The sequence below is a fragment of the Vulpes lagopus genome, chromosome 13 (genome assembly GCF_018345385.1).
Source record: "Vulpes lagopus strain Blue_001 chromosome 13, ASM1834538v1, whole genome shotgun sequence".
Lineage (NCBI taxonomy): Eukaryota > Metazoa > Chordata > Mammalia > Carnivora > Canidae > Vulpes > Vulpes lagopus.
In genome coordinates this window covers 20134714-20149282 of record NC_054836.1, presented here as the reverse complement: position 1 = coordinate 20149282, position 14569 = coordinate 20134714, and the positions used below count along the sequence as shown (strand labels likewise).

Genomic DNA, 14569 nt, shown 5'->3' with positions numbered 1-14569 from the left:
TTTAGAGGTTTCAGAGTTTGAGCTCTTATGTCTAGACCTATTAATTAATCAAAGTTAATTAATTATGGTGTAGTAACATTTGTGGCTAAGGTTTTTTTCATCATAGGGATAGGTAATCCTTTTACTGCTATTTGTTGAAAAGACTGTACATTTTAGCACTGAGTTATCAAGGCACTTTAATTGAAAGTCAACTAACTGGGTATGTCTCAATCTATTCTTTACTTTCTATTCTATTCCATATGTTTCTATTTTTATACCAATATCACATACTGAGGCTTTATAGTAAGTCTTGTAAAACCAGGTAAAATCAGTCCTCTAATCTTTTTCAGAATTTTTATTCTAGGTCCTTTGCATTTCCATATGCATTTTGGAACCAGCTAATCAATTTTTAAGAAAAAAAGAAAAAGAAAAAGAAAAGCCTGCTGGGATTTTAGTTGCGGTTTCTTTGAATCTACAGGTGAATGTAAGGACATGTAGCATCTTAACAATACTGAAAATACTGTTATAAACATTGCTATGTCTCCATTTATTTACCTAACATCACATTACCATCAACTAGTATCAACTCAACTACATTTTCATTTTTGTCCAAAAACATCCATACATAACTAAGAACTGTAAGGCAAACCATTCCCTGAAAAGACTGTTCACATTCCTGCCTTTGTATCTTTTACACAACGTATGCCCACATATCCCTTCTTTGCCTTCTCAAAAGTTTTCCTCTGAAGGCTCAGCTCAAATGTTAACTTCTCTTTGAGCATTAATCTGTTTATATCCAAGCCTAGTGATCTTTTTAATCTTTTGAACCTCTTCTACACCATATGTTTTATACCTTCACCTAATGTTACATGTTACCAGATAATTGCTTAATATTTCTTGAGGTGTAAGGTCTCCCTAAGCAAACAGATTACAAACTTCTTGGGTCTTACATCTAAGCCCAGAGCAATAATTACATATTGCTAATCTTATTAAACCATTTTGGAGAATAAAGGAAAAGAAACAATTCCTTTCATGTGTAGTTTATTTTCTGGATGGGACAAAAGTTAAACGCCCCCTTTTAGGATAACATTTTTATACACTGCTGTTACTCAGACTCAAAAGAGGCAAATGTCATAATTATTGGTTCCCTTTCTATCATTCTATTTATGCCATTGTCTTTTTTGTGACAATATCTTCTCTTGGCCAGCTGTCATTTAAATATTTTTCTCAGAAACTGTCTACAATTTTTTAAACTTCCTATCTTTGTTTATGTGTATACTTAATTTGTGTAATATAATTTAACATTTCCTTGTGTTGCTTTATAAAAGTTATTTTGTTGTGTAGGGATGTGCCAGGAGTGAGTATGTTGTATTCTAAGTTGATTCGAGATTACTTTAATGGCCAAAATTATGACTTTATTTCTTCCTAACCTTTACATAAAAGAAAATGGAATGCTATGCAAGCAATATATGCTCAGCACTTGGTTTGACAGCAGTACTTCCTCAGTGCTTCTGAGTGACAAATGACTGTGTTTGTAAATGCATGGCAGCCCTCTGAGAAACTTTCAGGGCAGTTCAAGTGCCTGATTTACCAGTATCTATGGAAGATAAAGGCGAGAAGAAATCCTTTACCTTTCAAATATTTAAAATATACTTTGCATTTTGAAAAGCCAAATTAAAGTTGAAATATAGAATTTGAAAGATGAATACAGTTAGCTTCCAGGGGAGAAAAAAAGTAAAGCTGAAAAGCTCAAACTCTCAAAAGGAACATCATTGTTATACTTTTGTAAAGTGAAAAGATAGTAAGGTGACTTATTAGAGAAGGCAGATATTTAAAAGAAAAGACAAAAATTTAAGGAAGAGCTAAAGGACTACTAAATAGAAGACAGAAAATTATTTTTAAGATTATTTATTTATTTATTCACAAGAGACACACAGAGAGGGGCAGAGACATAAGTAGAGGGAGAAGCAGGCTCCTGGCAGGGAGCCTGATGGGGACTTGATCCCAGGACCCCAGGATCAGGACCTGAGCCAAAGGCAGATACTGAAGAAGTAAAGAAGGCACCCAGGTGCCTGAAGACAGAAAACTTCTAAGACAGGTTTTCTTTGTAAGCAAATAAATATAGGGCTAGCATTTACTGGGGTGGAAATAAAAATAAAAGCAAAATACAGGTTTTTACATTGTCAATAGACAGAGCAATCAGAGGTGAAAGAAAATGAGGGTGATGATTGTTTTAATGGATAAGAATAAAGGAAGTACAAGCAAGGTCAAAGAAATTTCTGAAAATACACATTCTTGTGCAGGATAATTTAGATAAAATGCAATGAAACAAATACAATTAAAGGGACATTTCTAAGTACTCTAACCAGAAGGAAGATAACAAAAGAGCAAGAAAAATGGAAGTAGAGAAAATAATATGCTTGTCTTATTGATTTGATGGATTCATTCAGTCAGTAATTTAGCAAGAGTGAGTCAATCCCCACTATACTCCAAAAACAGTGAGATGGGATACCAATTTGAATGAAGTATGATTCCTATTTGAGAATATTATACACACACACACAAATACTTATGAATGTACAAGGGTATGTGTATATGTTGCAGGAATGAGAGACATAGAATGTGTTAAAGTATACAAAATATTACAGTAAGTGTGTTAAGATATGAACAAAATAAGTTGATATTAACAGAGAAGAGCTACTGATTCTTTGAGGTAAGGGCCAAGTAGAATCTGAGGCAAAGAAAAAATAGAATAGATGGATTCATAACAAAGTCATGGTGTTTTTGCAAATAAGCCAAGAGAGTCATCAGCTATAGTGTATGGTGCCATCAAAATAAACAAACAAAACGAAATGGAAATGTGACTCTTGCAAAGACTAGAGATTACTGGAAATTACCTTTAGGAAAAGTAACAGAACAAACATTAAAAACTAAAGTCATAAGGAAATATACCCCCAAAAATTGATGCTTAGAAGTGGTATCAATCCATTTATGGATGACAAACATAAATGCATGTACATTGAAGTGTATAGAGGCTAAGTTTTCAGCCGGGCTCCACCTGGGTCTCAGAGTTGCTTAGAGCTAAATTTCAATCCCAAAGCTTTCACTTATTGATAATCTACTGAAAGTTCCCAGTGCTGTTTCCCATTTGTATATTGTTTTAGGAATATTTTTAAATCTTGGTGATGTGGAGAAATAGTAAAAGCAATGCCTGAAAGGCAGAAAAAGGAAAGAACTAGAAAGCAGAACAGACTGGGAGTAAATGTTTCTACAAAGTAGACCTGGGAAGAGAGAAAGAAATTTGAAGTAAGGTAAATCCAGACCCACCCACCTTCCTACAAGCACAGTGAAAAGGAGAAGAAATGAAGGAGACTGATAACTTGAGCTACCAGGTTTCTAATCTTGACGGTAAACAAATCTAAATCTTCAAAACTGGAAAAGCAATAGATTCTTGGAAAAAGTTTTAGGGGGTGGAAAACACCATTTAAACGCATATCACCACCAAGAGGATGAAACAAAAATTCACAAGCATTTTCCTAATGCTGGATGGGTGTTAGAAAAAGATATCTTAAAAAAAAAAAAAGATATCTTTTTTTTTTTAAGATTTTATTTATTTATTCGAGAGAGAGAGAGAGAGAGGGAGAAGCAGGTCCATCCTGGGACCCCAGGATCACGCCCTGGGCAGATGGCAGGCGCTAAACCACTGAGCCACCCAGGGATCCCAGAAAAAGATACCTTACTGAAAAGTACATTACATGCAAAATACTAAATGTAAATAAACTACTGTACCTATTATAGCAAAACTTTAAAATGTGTAATTGATAGTCTTTCTTTACAACTCATTTTGATTGTTTTATCTTATTAGCAAATATTTATTTAGATGCTTTCATTCATTTACCTCAGACCACAGTTTTCTCAATCCCATTTTCTTTATTTTTTAAGGTTTTTTTTATTAATTTATTTCAGAGAGAGAGAATGCTAGCGCATGTGTGCACACACATGTAAGTAGAAGGAAGAGGCGGGGTGGGGGGGAGGGCAAGTCAACTCCCCACTGGGCATGGAGCCCCATGCTGGGCTAGACCCCAGGAGCCAGAGATCATGACCTGAGCGAAAATCAAGAGTCAGATGCTTAACCAACTGAGACACCCATGCACCCCTTAATCTCATTTTCTATGAAACCTCAAGTTTCTTCAACAATAAATTCCTGAATTAATCCTTAGTTTAGATACTGTAACTACCATACTGGTTTCAATGATTAGCAAAAATGTATAGGAAAGGGTTTGCACAGTAATTGATGTATTTATATGGCCTAATACACAGTAGTCATAGTAATTATTATTTTGACTAAGATGTGCAAGGAGGTTGGGGAAGGAAGCCAGTGCAGACAATAATGTAATCTTCCTGATTGAAGCAGACAATTGAATATGTGCTTAAATAACATAGGTATTCAAAGTCAACACGACCTTGGGCTCTGATTGGCAAAAATAAAAAAAATAGGGACCAACTATACATTATTGTTCACAAAGACTATTCAAACAAAGTGATAATTACAGAATAATCTTGAGACAAAGTAAGGACAAACCAAGAAAGATTAGCTGAAAGAAGCCCTACACAAACTACAGCATAGTAAGAGAAAGACCTGGTCTAGACATATGGCTCAAAGAATGAACACAAAAGAAGAATCTGAGGAATATACAAAAGAAAAAAAAAATCCAATACAATAAGATATTAAATCGGTAAAATAAATGAAAAAACAAAGGATGACTAGAAAATTTTACATCTAAAGTAATGAAAAATAGGGTCGACATAGAAAAAATAGGCTGTTCAGATCAAGAGAAAGAAAGAAAAAAAGGAAAAGGGGAATTCAGTTTCTGTTGAATTTGAGATGAAAATAAGACATAAGTTATATAAGTAAATAGGTTCTACATACACCAAGATTGAGATATAATTTGGGAGTAATTTCTATAGTCATTTTAAAAAGTCAGTTCACTGACTGAATGTAAAAATGAGTTGAAGAAGCTAATTTGAGAGAGAAACATTCTTATAATACAGAATGAAAAATAAAAGGAAAAGGATCTATATAGCTGTCTCCCTCTCCCTCTCTCTCTTCCTCGCTTTCTCTCTCTCTCTCTCTCTCTCTCACACACACACACACACACCATAAACAAAAAACAAAACAAAACAAAAAACACGAAGTCAAGGAAGGGGGCATGGATCTCATTAGAAATAAACGATTATAGTATGTCACTGAAAATTTTAAGAAGATTAGGTCTAAGAAAAGTTTACTGGATATCTCAAAAAATAGGTAAATAATTTTTAAAGCAAGAAATTTGATCAAATTAAGAGTATAAACTAAATACAGAATTTCTGTGTGTAAGTTTAGAGTTGCACTTTAATTCCGTTTCTTGTACTTGATTGTTTTTGTTATCAAATTGGATAGAAATAGGAGAGAAAGCTCCATGCAGTTAAGAAGTGAAGGCATTTGGAAGGCACCACCTGCCTCATTTGTGAAGATTAGCACTGAAAGAACAGATGAAAGCGCAGTTTTAAGAAATGTAACAGGAAAAAAGCAAATGGAATATAATTTACAGAGAAAAAAAGAAACATCGGTGTCCAGTAAACATCTTAAGAGGATCATAAACAAGAAATTAAAATTTAAAAACAATATCTCACTTACCAATTTATTAAAGATTTTATAACACTATATTCAGTCTTGAGGGTATAGTAGACTGCTCTTGACACTAAGGGGGTATAAACATCAACCTTTCTGAAGAGCAGCTCAGCAATGTGTTTCTGAAGCATATAAAATGTAATGCACCTTGACACAGTAATTCCGCTCCAAGGAAGTAATTTTGAAGAAATAATCAGAGATATTCACAATGATTTTTATGTAAAAATGCTAATCTGATCAACACCTTGAAACAACATACTAGCATAGCAGTATGTAAATGGTTTCTATATATAATACAACAGCATAATGTACCGTTAAAGTCCATTGTAGAAAAATGTTTAATGATGTGACATAACATAATGTATTATTTAAGTATAGGTTCTAAAGTCAGATATGCTAGATTTATAGCCAGGCTCTGTCATTTAGTTGCTGTGATTAGCCGAGAAAAGCCAAATTTTCCTTACATATAGACAGAAATAATAATGATTCGTATTTAATCATAGCTCTTAGCAATAATAAATAAGTTACAAAATATAAAGAGCATAGCAGGCTGCCTGACAAATAGTAAGCACTCAACAGATACTATTCTGATAAATAAAAAGTATAAAAACCAACAAAGTTATATATTCAACTGATCCTTAACTTTGTTAACTAAGTAAACAAAGGCATAATATGCACAGAAAAAAATCTGGAAGGAAATTCACCAGCAGAATTTAGTAGTGATCAATCAATTCTAGGTGGTGAAATTATATGAAATTTTTACTGTTTTCATTATATTTTTCTCTATTTTCTAAATTTTCAACAATGAACATGCATTACATTAAAACTTTAAGATGTTTTCTAAAATTAGCAAATGCTAATTTGACCCTCGATGATAGCATTTCATAGTGACTGTGAAAACTGCCTAAAAGATTTTTCCTTTAGACTGAAGCATTATAGCACTTGTTCTTTATTAAAGATACATATGTGTGTAACTATAAAATAACTAAAGGTTCTGGACTCAAGGATTGATAATCTATAATTCGAAGCCAAAAATGCATTGTCTCAAAAAAAATAAAAGGACAGGGGGAATTAATACACATGGTTTTGAGCTTCTGCTTCTCAACAGAAATTTTACAGTGTTTCTCATGTACAATTAATTTAAATAAGCAGAAAATAAAACAATATGTATAGCACTTTCTAATTTTCTTAATTCATCTGTGTATACATACTTTTGTTCACATGCTCATGTGCCTAAAAAAGAAAAAAGGCTGGAAAAAATACTAAAAGGTAAAAAAACAAAAAACAAGCCAACAGTTAACCTTAAATTCTATATATAAAGATAATATATCTCAAAAAAAGCAAAAGTGAAACAAAAAGGTGTTTTTAGATATAGAAAAACTGAAAGAATTCACCACCATCAGACGTGGTGATAGAAAGTAAAAGGCAGTCCCTCAGGGAGAAGGAAAATAATACGAGATGGAAATATGGAACTCACAAAGGAATGAAGAGCACTGGAAATGGTCCCTGAGAAGACAAAAGTGACCCAAGCTCTCTATAAAGCACTCTGTGCAACTAGGACAGTGACAACAGATATTTGGCACGGATTTGCTCATTGTGGTCACAACAGTGTGAGGAAGAGGCATCCCATGATTAAAATGCAGGTTCCTGATCCTACATAATTCTTCCTGCCTGCCTCAATACAGACAGCATTAAGGGGATGAAGAGAGCTCGGTACTATTTGATTATTATTTTCATTAAAAGAATATTTACTTTTAAAAGTCCTCATTTCAAAAGAGATACATTCATTAAAGATAAAAAATGAAATCTGATACACAATTTAAAAACACCAAGGAAACAAAACCACCTTTAATTTAAAAGAGAGAGAGAGGAAGGGAAGTTGTATGGCGTCTGATATTTTGAGACATTTTAATTTACCATTTCATAGAGGAAGGCCGTGTGGTAATTAAGGTGGAGACAAACTCAAGAAACCAAAAATGAGCAGAAGGTGGAGTTGGAGAGGTAAAGAGGACTGGGCAGGCAATGAGAGGAATAATACTGGTTAAAAAGAAAGGGTAGCAATTCAGGTTTATTGGCACCATACTCTGACCCAACAAGATCATAAGCCAGCAAGGTATTTAACACATAAATGATTATTATGGTAGAGAAAAAGGTTTTCCTCACAGCATAGAGATACTGATCATCTCTCAAATCTTGGTTCATAATTAGAAGAGCAAAAAAGACAAGGCATGAGTTCTGGTGCTAAATATTAAAAGGACACCTTTCTGAATCAGACCATCCCAGAACACAAAGAATATAGACAATCTGGGCTTTACAAAAGTTTTACAGAACAGCACAGGAAATAGCCTGTTTTTCCCTGAAAACACTGCCTCCTGGAATGGAGTTTATGGGAATGCACCTGGCTAGTTTGTAATTATTGCTGGGTGCTAATCAACAACAGTGAACAACTCCTGCTCGGGTGCCTCCATCCCATTTCTGATGTCCCTCAACTCTGAATCTAAAACCCAGAGCCAATGGCAGGAAAGCTAACAAAAATATAGCAACTGGGTGATTCTAGGTTTTTTTTCATGTTATTGGATAGTTACCTCCTGACTCGATATATCTGGGAAGGGGAAACACAAAAATTCTACCTCACAGGGCTTATCTAAACAAGGCAACCATTGCTGCATGAAAGGGAGAGCAGCTGGAGCAACATTAATGAACTCTGGTCAACACAGTTTTCACGGGGAGTGAAGTTTTAAATGTATATAAAAAATGTATGTATCAGGGTGCCTGGGTGGCTCAGTGCTTGAGCGTCTGCCTTTGGCTCAGGGCATGATCCTGGGGTCCTGGGATCGAGTTCCACATCAGGCTCCTTGAGGGGAGCCTGCTTCTCCCTCTGCCTCTGTCTCTGCCTCTGTCTGTGTGTCTCTCATGAATGAATAAAATAAAATAAAATAATAAAATAAAATAAAATAAAATAAAATAAAATAAAATAAAATAAAATAAAATAAAAACGAAAATATGTACATATCAAAGCAGGAATATCCCAACTCTCTAAGGGACGAATACGCCGTCTATTTGATGAGGAGAGTGACACAAGAGTGTGTGCACAGGGCGGGGGGGGGGGGGAACCATCGACCATGGAATTATGACAGATGGGCACAATTAAGACAGCAGTTTCTATTCAAGTTGTCCCAGGCTTGAGGGCGCCCCAGGGGCACAGATGGGTTCTGCTGGAGGGAGCCTCTGCTGCAGGGGAAACTAAGAATTAAACTCTTCATCTGTTTTCTGTGTTGCTGTTACCCAAGAGCTGGTAAAAAATAATTAAAATGTTTGAAAACCTTAAAAGGTTTGAATGAAGGTAAACTACATAGCACCGTCATTTCACATTCGATAACTTTTTCCAAAAAACTGAACAGGACAGTGTTCTAAAATGATAGCATACAAACACCTGAGAAACAAACATTGTAGCCAGAAACAAAGCACATCCCAAATGCATTTTTAATTTGCCTCTTTTAGCACAGAGTCACTACGATCATTTGTCAGGTACCATCCACATGACTTATTCTACTCTCAGAATTTTCAAGTGTGTTATAAAGTTGATTTTGCTTTATACATTCATGAAAGAGGACTGGAGAAATAATTAGTGTCCTGCATACCAATCATAAAATGTATGGCAGCAAAGCTAATGGTTTCATTAATATTTTAGTAAATATTAATTAATTTTAATAAAATAATTAATATTTAATAAGTGTGTTTAATTACAATTATTGTTTTATTTTACTAAAATTAATATTATTTAATATTTGTAGTTATCATTATTTTACCTAAAGAAACTAAAAGATGGCGGAAATGGCTATCAAGTCATGTCACTTAGATAAATTCCCAGTTGCTCTATAAGAGGCAGGGTAGCACAAAAAAGAGGAAGAGAGAGAGAGAAGAAAAAGAAGGGAGGTGGCGAGATGGGGGGAGAACAATGTTAGGCCTGAGCAAATGTTTTGAAAGTGATAAAAGCATTAAGTATTCACTCATTCAACAAATATTTATTGAGCACTCCGACATTTCAGGCATCATAATGAAAAGGTATGAAAAGCTTGACAAAGGAAAATTTCGAATGTAGGGCATAATACCAAAAAGTAAGGAAGACTCAAAACTTTTTAACTACACCCTGGATGATGTAAGAGATAATTGCCCATGGCAAATTTTCAAAAGTGCTCAAAATATGGTGAGTTTATGAGATTTTAGAAGGAGGAAAAGCAATCACAACAAAAAAGGTTTCTTGTGTGGGGGAAGTTAGTGGGGAGGAAAGAGAAAAGAATATTCTGGGCAAGTCTATTTATTTAACATCCATTGAAGGAAATGTGACCAAATCTGAGATTAAATTGAAATCATTTTCTTAGATAGAGTTAAGTAGCTAAGACAAGGGGCTCCTGGGTGGCTCATTCAGTTATGTGACATACTCTTAAATTCAGCTTAGGTCATGATCTCAGGGTCATAAGATGAAGCCCGGGGTCAGGCTCCATGTCCCGCATCTGGCTCACACCCAGGGAGGAATCTGCTTTAAGTTTCTCTCTCCCCCTGCCCCTCTCCCACTTGCATTCAAGTGCATGTACACACACATGCTCTCTCTCTCTCTCTCTCTTTCTCTAAAAAAAAGGGGGGGGGGACTAAAGCAACCTAAAAAGGTTAAAGAAAAAAAGACATATCCTTTTAAAGCTAAAAGAATTTTAAAAACATCTAATCCAGAACTTTAATTTTGTCCATAACTGAGGTCTGAAGAGCAATTTTCCTGAGGCCACATGATGTTAACTTTTTATTTTTAGTTGGAGTTTGAAATATACATACAAGTATTACAAACTCTCTGTAGAAAAATTAAATGTTTTATATTAGCTGAAATTTTAAAATACCCACACAGGGGCGCCTGGGTAACCGGGTCAGTTAAGTGCCTGTCTTCGGCTCAGGTCATATCAGGGTCCAGCCCTGTGTTGGGTTCCCTGCTCAGTGGGGAGTCTGCTTCTCCCTCTCACTCTGCCTGCAGCTTCCCCTACTTGTGTGCGCTCTCTCTCTCTGTATCAAATGAACAAATTAAAAAAAAAACCTTTAAGAATAAATAAATAAATAAGATACCCACACAGACTAGAGCCATTCAATATTTTGGTGTGTATTGATTCTACATTTTTTGAGAGAAAGAGAAAGAAAGAGAAAGAGAAGCTGGGGGAGATGCACAAATAGAAAACATACCCACAAAAGAATGGCATCATACTAATCATAGTGCTTTGTAAATCCTTAATACAATAAAGAAATTATTAACTGGAGGCAGCAATCAACTGTTTATTTTGTAATTTTTTTATACTGGTAAATTTTAACAACAAATATTTAAGTATTGTGCAAACGAACACAACAGCAATGGTGGGAATAATAATATAATAATTTAAAAGATATGAACACTGCCATAGGTCTATAATGAGGCTATATATACATGTATATATCCTCAGTTTTTTTTTTTTTTATATCCTCAGTTTTTAAACACATAAAATGAAAGATATGAATTTAAAGATCTCTAAAGTTCATCTGAATCTCTGGAATCTCTAACATTTTATGATTCTGTAAATATTTTATACATCTTTCTATAGTTTTTCAAAAGACTCCCCATAATAACTATTTTTAAATATATTTTAGGCTTATTCCTACTCCAAGAACAGTTTCATAGCGCTGTGGAAGGTTTTAATTTACATACACATATTTAATGCCTACAACAACCCTGCAATGTAGGTAACAAGAAAATTAATTTGTTCAACAGCCCACAGCTGGGAGGTAAAGGGCACAGAATTAAGACTCCTGGTCATATGTTCCCAAAGATTCTGCTCATTTCATCAAATTGCCTCCTTTAATATATTCACTGAGGCATTTATTAAGCATCTCTTGTAACAACAGCAGGATTACCATTCTAGGTAAACATCCATTTAAAAGAGTGGAGGAAATGCACACTGGGACTGATAAAGCAAACTTCTCATACCCATACCGGCATAAATACTGAAACTATCTATGTAGGACAACAAATCAGAAAACAGGTTAACCAAAAACAAACCTAATTTTAAAAGTGAGTGATTGAAAAATAAGTCTGAGTTCAGAACAATGGGAATTGGCTATGTGCTGAATACAAAATTTTCTACCTTTTTTGTTTTTTAATCAATTTGTATTTTGGTTTGGCTTTGTGGCCCATTGACTTAGGAGAGATGGTTCATAATAACTACATATTGTTTGAATACTAACAATAAGAATTATTTCCTATCATTCTGGAATAGTTTTTAAACTTTTCATGAAATTTAAAGAGAAATGACACAGGTCTTACAAACAAATTTTAGCTCACTCGGAAGACAGTTTCTAAATTAATAATGGGAGATTTTGCTACCACCATTATATAATTCATTGAAAGGGTAAAAAGGTTATTTCCTTAACTACTTGAAAATGGGGAAGACTGTTAACAAAATTACCTTTTAACACGAAATATTAAATCCCACTTTAAATGTGATACACAATCAACTGAACATTCACTCAGAAGATTCATTTCAGGGACACCTGGGTGGTTCAGTGGTTGAGTGTCTGCCTTTGGCTCAGGGTGTGATCCCAGAGTTCCGGGATCAAGTCCTGCATCGGGCTCTCTGCATGGGGCCTGCTTCTCCCTCTTCCTATGTCTCTACCTCTGTCTCCGTGTCTCTCATGAATAAATAAAATCCTAAAAAAATGTATTCATTTCAGACCCTCTCTGTACAAGTGCTCTGGGAATACAAATAAGGCTACTGACTGTGATGTTGTCCCTAACCTCACGGAAAGAGATGATACTGGTTGTGCTTTCCATTTAAAAAATCAATTTAGTTTCCCTTGGAAAATATGTTTTATCAATATGTGTATTTAGGATTACAAAAGAAATAAAGCTACTATGTATCCCATCAGAGATTTGCAAATGGTTTTCAACATACTTTATCATTTCTTGATAAGATGGTTAAGTGATATATACTTAAACCCTGGACAAAATCAAAGCCCTGGACAAATTCTGCATTCCTTAAAAAGAAAAAAATAAGATGCCATTCCTTTGAATTTGGGACTGATATTTTTGGACCTACTTTCATTTCTATTGCTAACCTCTTCTTCAGCCCCAACTTAATGCAGCAGGAATGCAGAGTGAGGACTGATCAAACTCTTTACAGATACTTGCAGCCTGAGATGATGAAAGCTAAGATATAAAACAACAATCTTCTGATGTGCAGGTGTGCATCTAGATTAATTACCCAAGGTGGATGTTTAAGTAAAGACTATCAGATTCCTCTCTGAGAGATGTTAATTCTACAGGGTTAGTTGGCACTCAAGAACTTGTGTTTTTAGACAGAATGCATTTTGAGAAATGTGATCTCCAGAATTATCATCATTGCAGAATTAGGGCTTCTATTTTCCTTTCTACCTCTGTCATTCTCAGAAGTACCAGAAATATTAGCATTTGGTTTGATATTTCTGAAGTAAAACTATATACTAATCTCCACAGGACATAATCTGAAACAATATATATCCATGCTTCTGCCCATTTCCCACTAGAACGAGAGATGAATGGACAGATACCAAAGGTAGACAGAGATAACAGATCCAACTACCCATTCATCTAATATACTTTAAAGAAAGCAGTCATTTCACCCACAAATCAGAAAGTAATTCACGTATTTTAACCTTTTCTTTTTTTTTATTTTTTAATTTATTTTTTATTTTTATTTTTTAGTATTTTAACCTTTTCCATATCTGAGACATACTCCAAAATTCTGTCCTAAAAAATCAAAAGAAGAAAGCTACCACTAAAATACAAAAAAAGTTCCTAGAAGATTTTAGTTACTAATGATAGTAGTTTGCTTACCTGCCATCCCTCTGAGCAGCACCACCTTCTGTTACTGTCTTGACAAATATTCCCAGCTTTTCAAGTCCGGCATCTGCTCCAACACCCATTCCAATAATGCTTATACCAAGTCCATCCTCATCTATGAAAAAGGAGAAAGCAGTGCCAATAACTTAAGTTTTGCACTAGCCCACAATTAGCTTATGAGACTTCTTTGTTGCTTCTAATTTTGTTCTTTATGGACTATATGACATGCTTGTCTTGATGGAATTTTTTTTTCCATGTTGGGGAGCAAAGATGTCAAATAAAACCCCCTCGAAAGGCTTGTGAGTTTCATTTCATTTCATTACTGTAGTTCACTATTCACTGTGATCCCAAAAAAAAGTAATAATTTGGATATGGAGTAATCAATCTGCCTTAAAACATAGCCTCTCTAAAAAATATATTTTTAAACACAAAAGTATACATAACAAAACACATATATATGATTTTAAATAAATGTTATCATAATACATCTAAAATTTCCCCTTTGTTATCATAATACATCTAAAATTTCCCCTTTGTTTATGTGGTCTCTTTTTTACTAGTTTCATATCCCCATTCATGTTTAATAAGGTGGTATGTGTCTTTCAGTACTTTCCTCAGTCCTACTATACAAGCATATAAAGCATCAGCTACAATATATATGTATATATGCATAAATATAAATATACATACATATATGTCTATCTGTATATATGATATGGCTTATTTTTTCTTCCTATTTGCTTTATACAAATAAAATTGTATTATATCCAGGTTTCTCTGCATCTTACTTTTTTAATTCAGTGGTACCTCCTGGATATCAACTTACATAGCCTTAAATCACTTCTAATGATTGCATAATATTTCATGGTGAAATGGTATCATAACTTATCCAACCACTTCTCTACAGACAGGCATTCGTTTTATGTTTCCATGTTCCTTGCCCTGTGGACAACACTGACAAACACATTTTTAAATTTATTTACAATAATGTGTTTATCCATATTTCCATTTGTCTTTTCCATGAACATATG

General features: G+C 34.3%; 1 protein-coding gene across 14 annotated transcripts in view; it reads right to left on the bottom strand.

Moving 5' to 3' along the window:
- The window catches only part of PPP1R9A (protein phosphatase 1 regulatory subunit 9A), a 315876-nt gene that overhangs the window by 128889 nt on the left and 172418 nt on the right, over window positions 1-14569 (bottom strand). For all 14 annotated transcript variants that reach the window (XM_041728258.1, XM_041728260.1, XM_041728266.1 and 11 more), the window contains exon 5: window positions 13533-13653. In XM_041728258.1, coding sequence (XP_041584192.1) covers window positions 13533-13653 — 121 coding nt within the window. The remainder of the gene's footprint in view (window positions 1-13532; window positions 13654-14569) is intronic.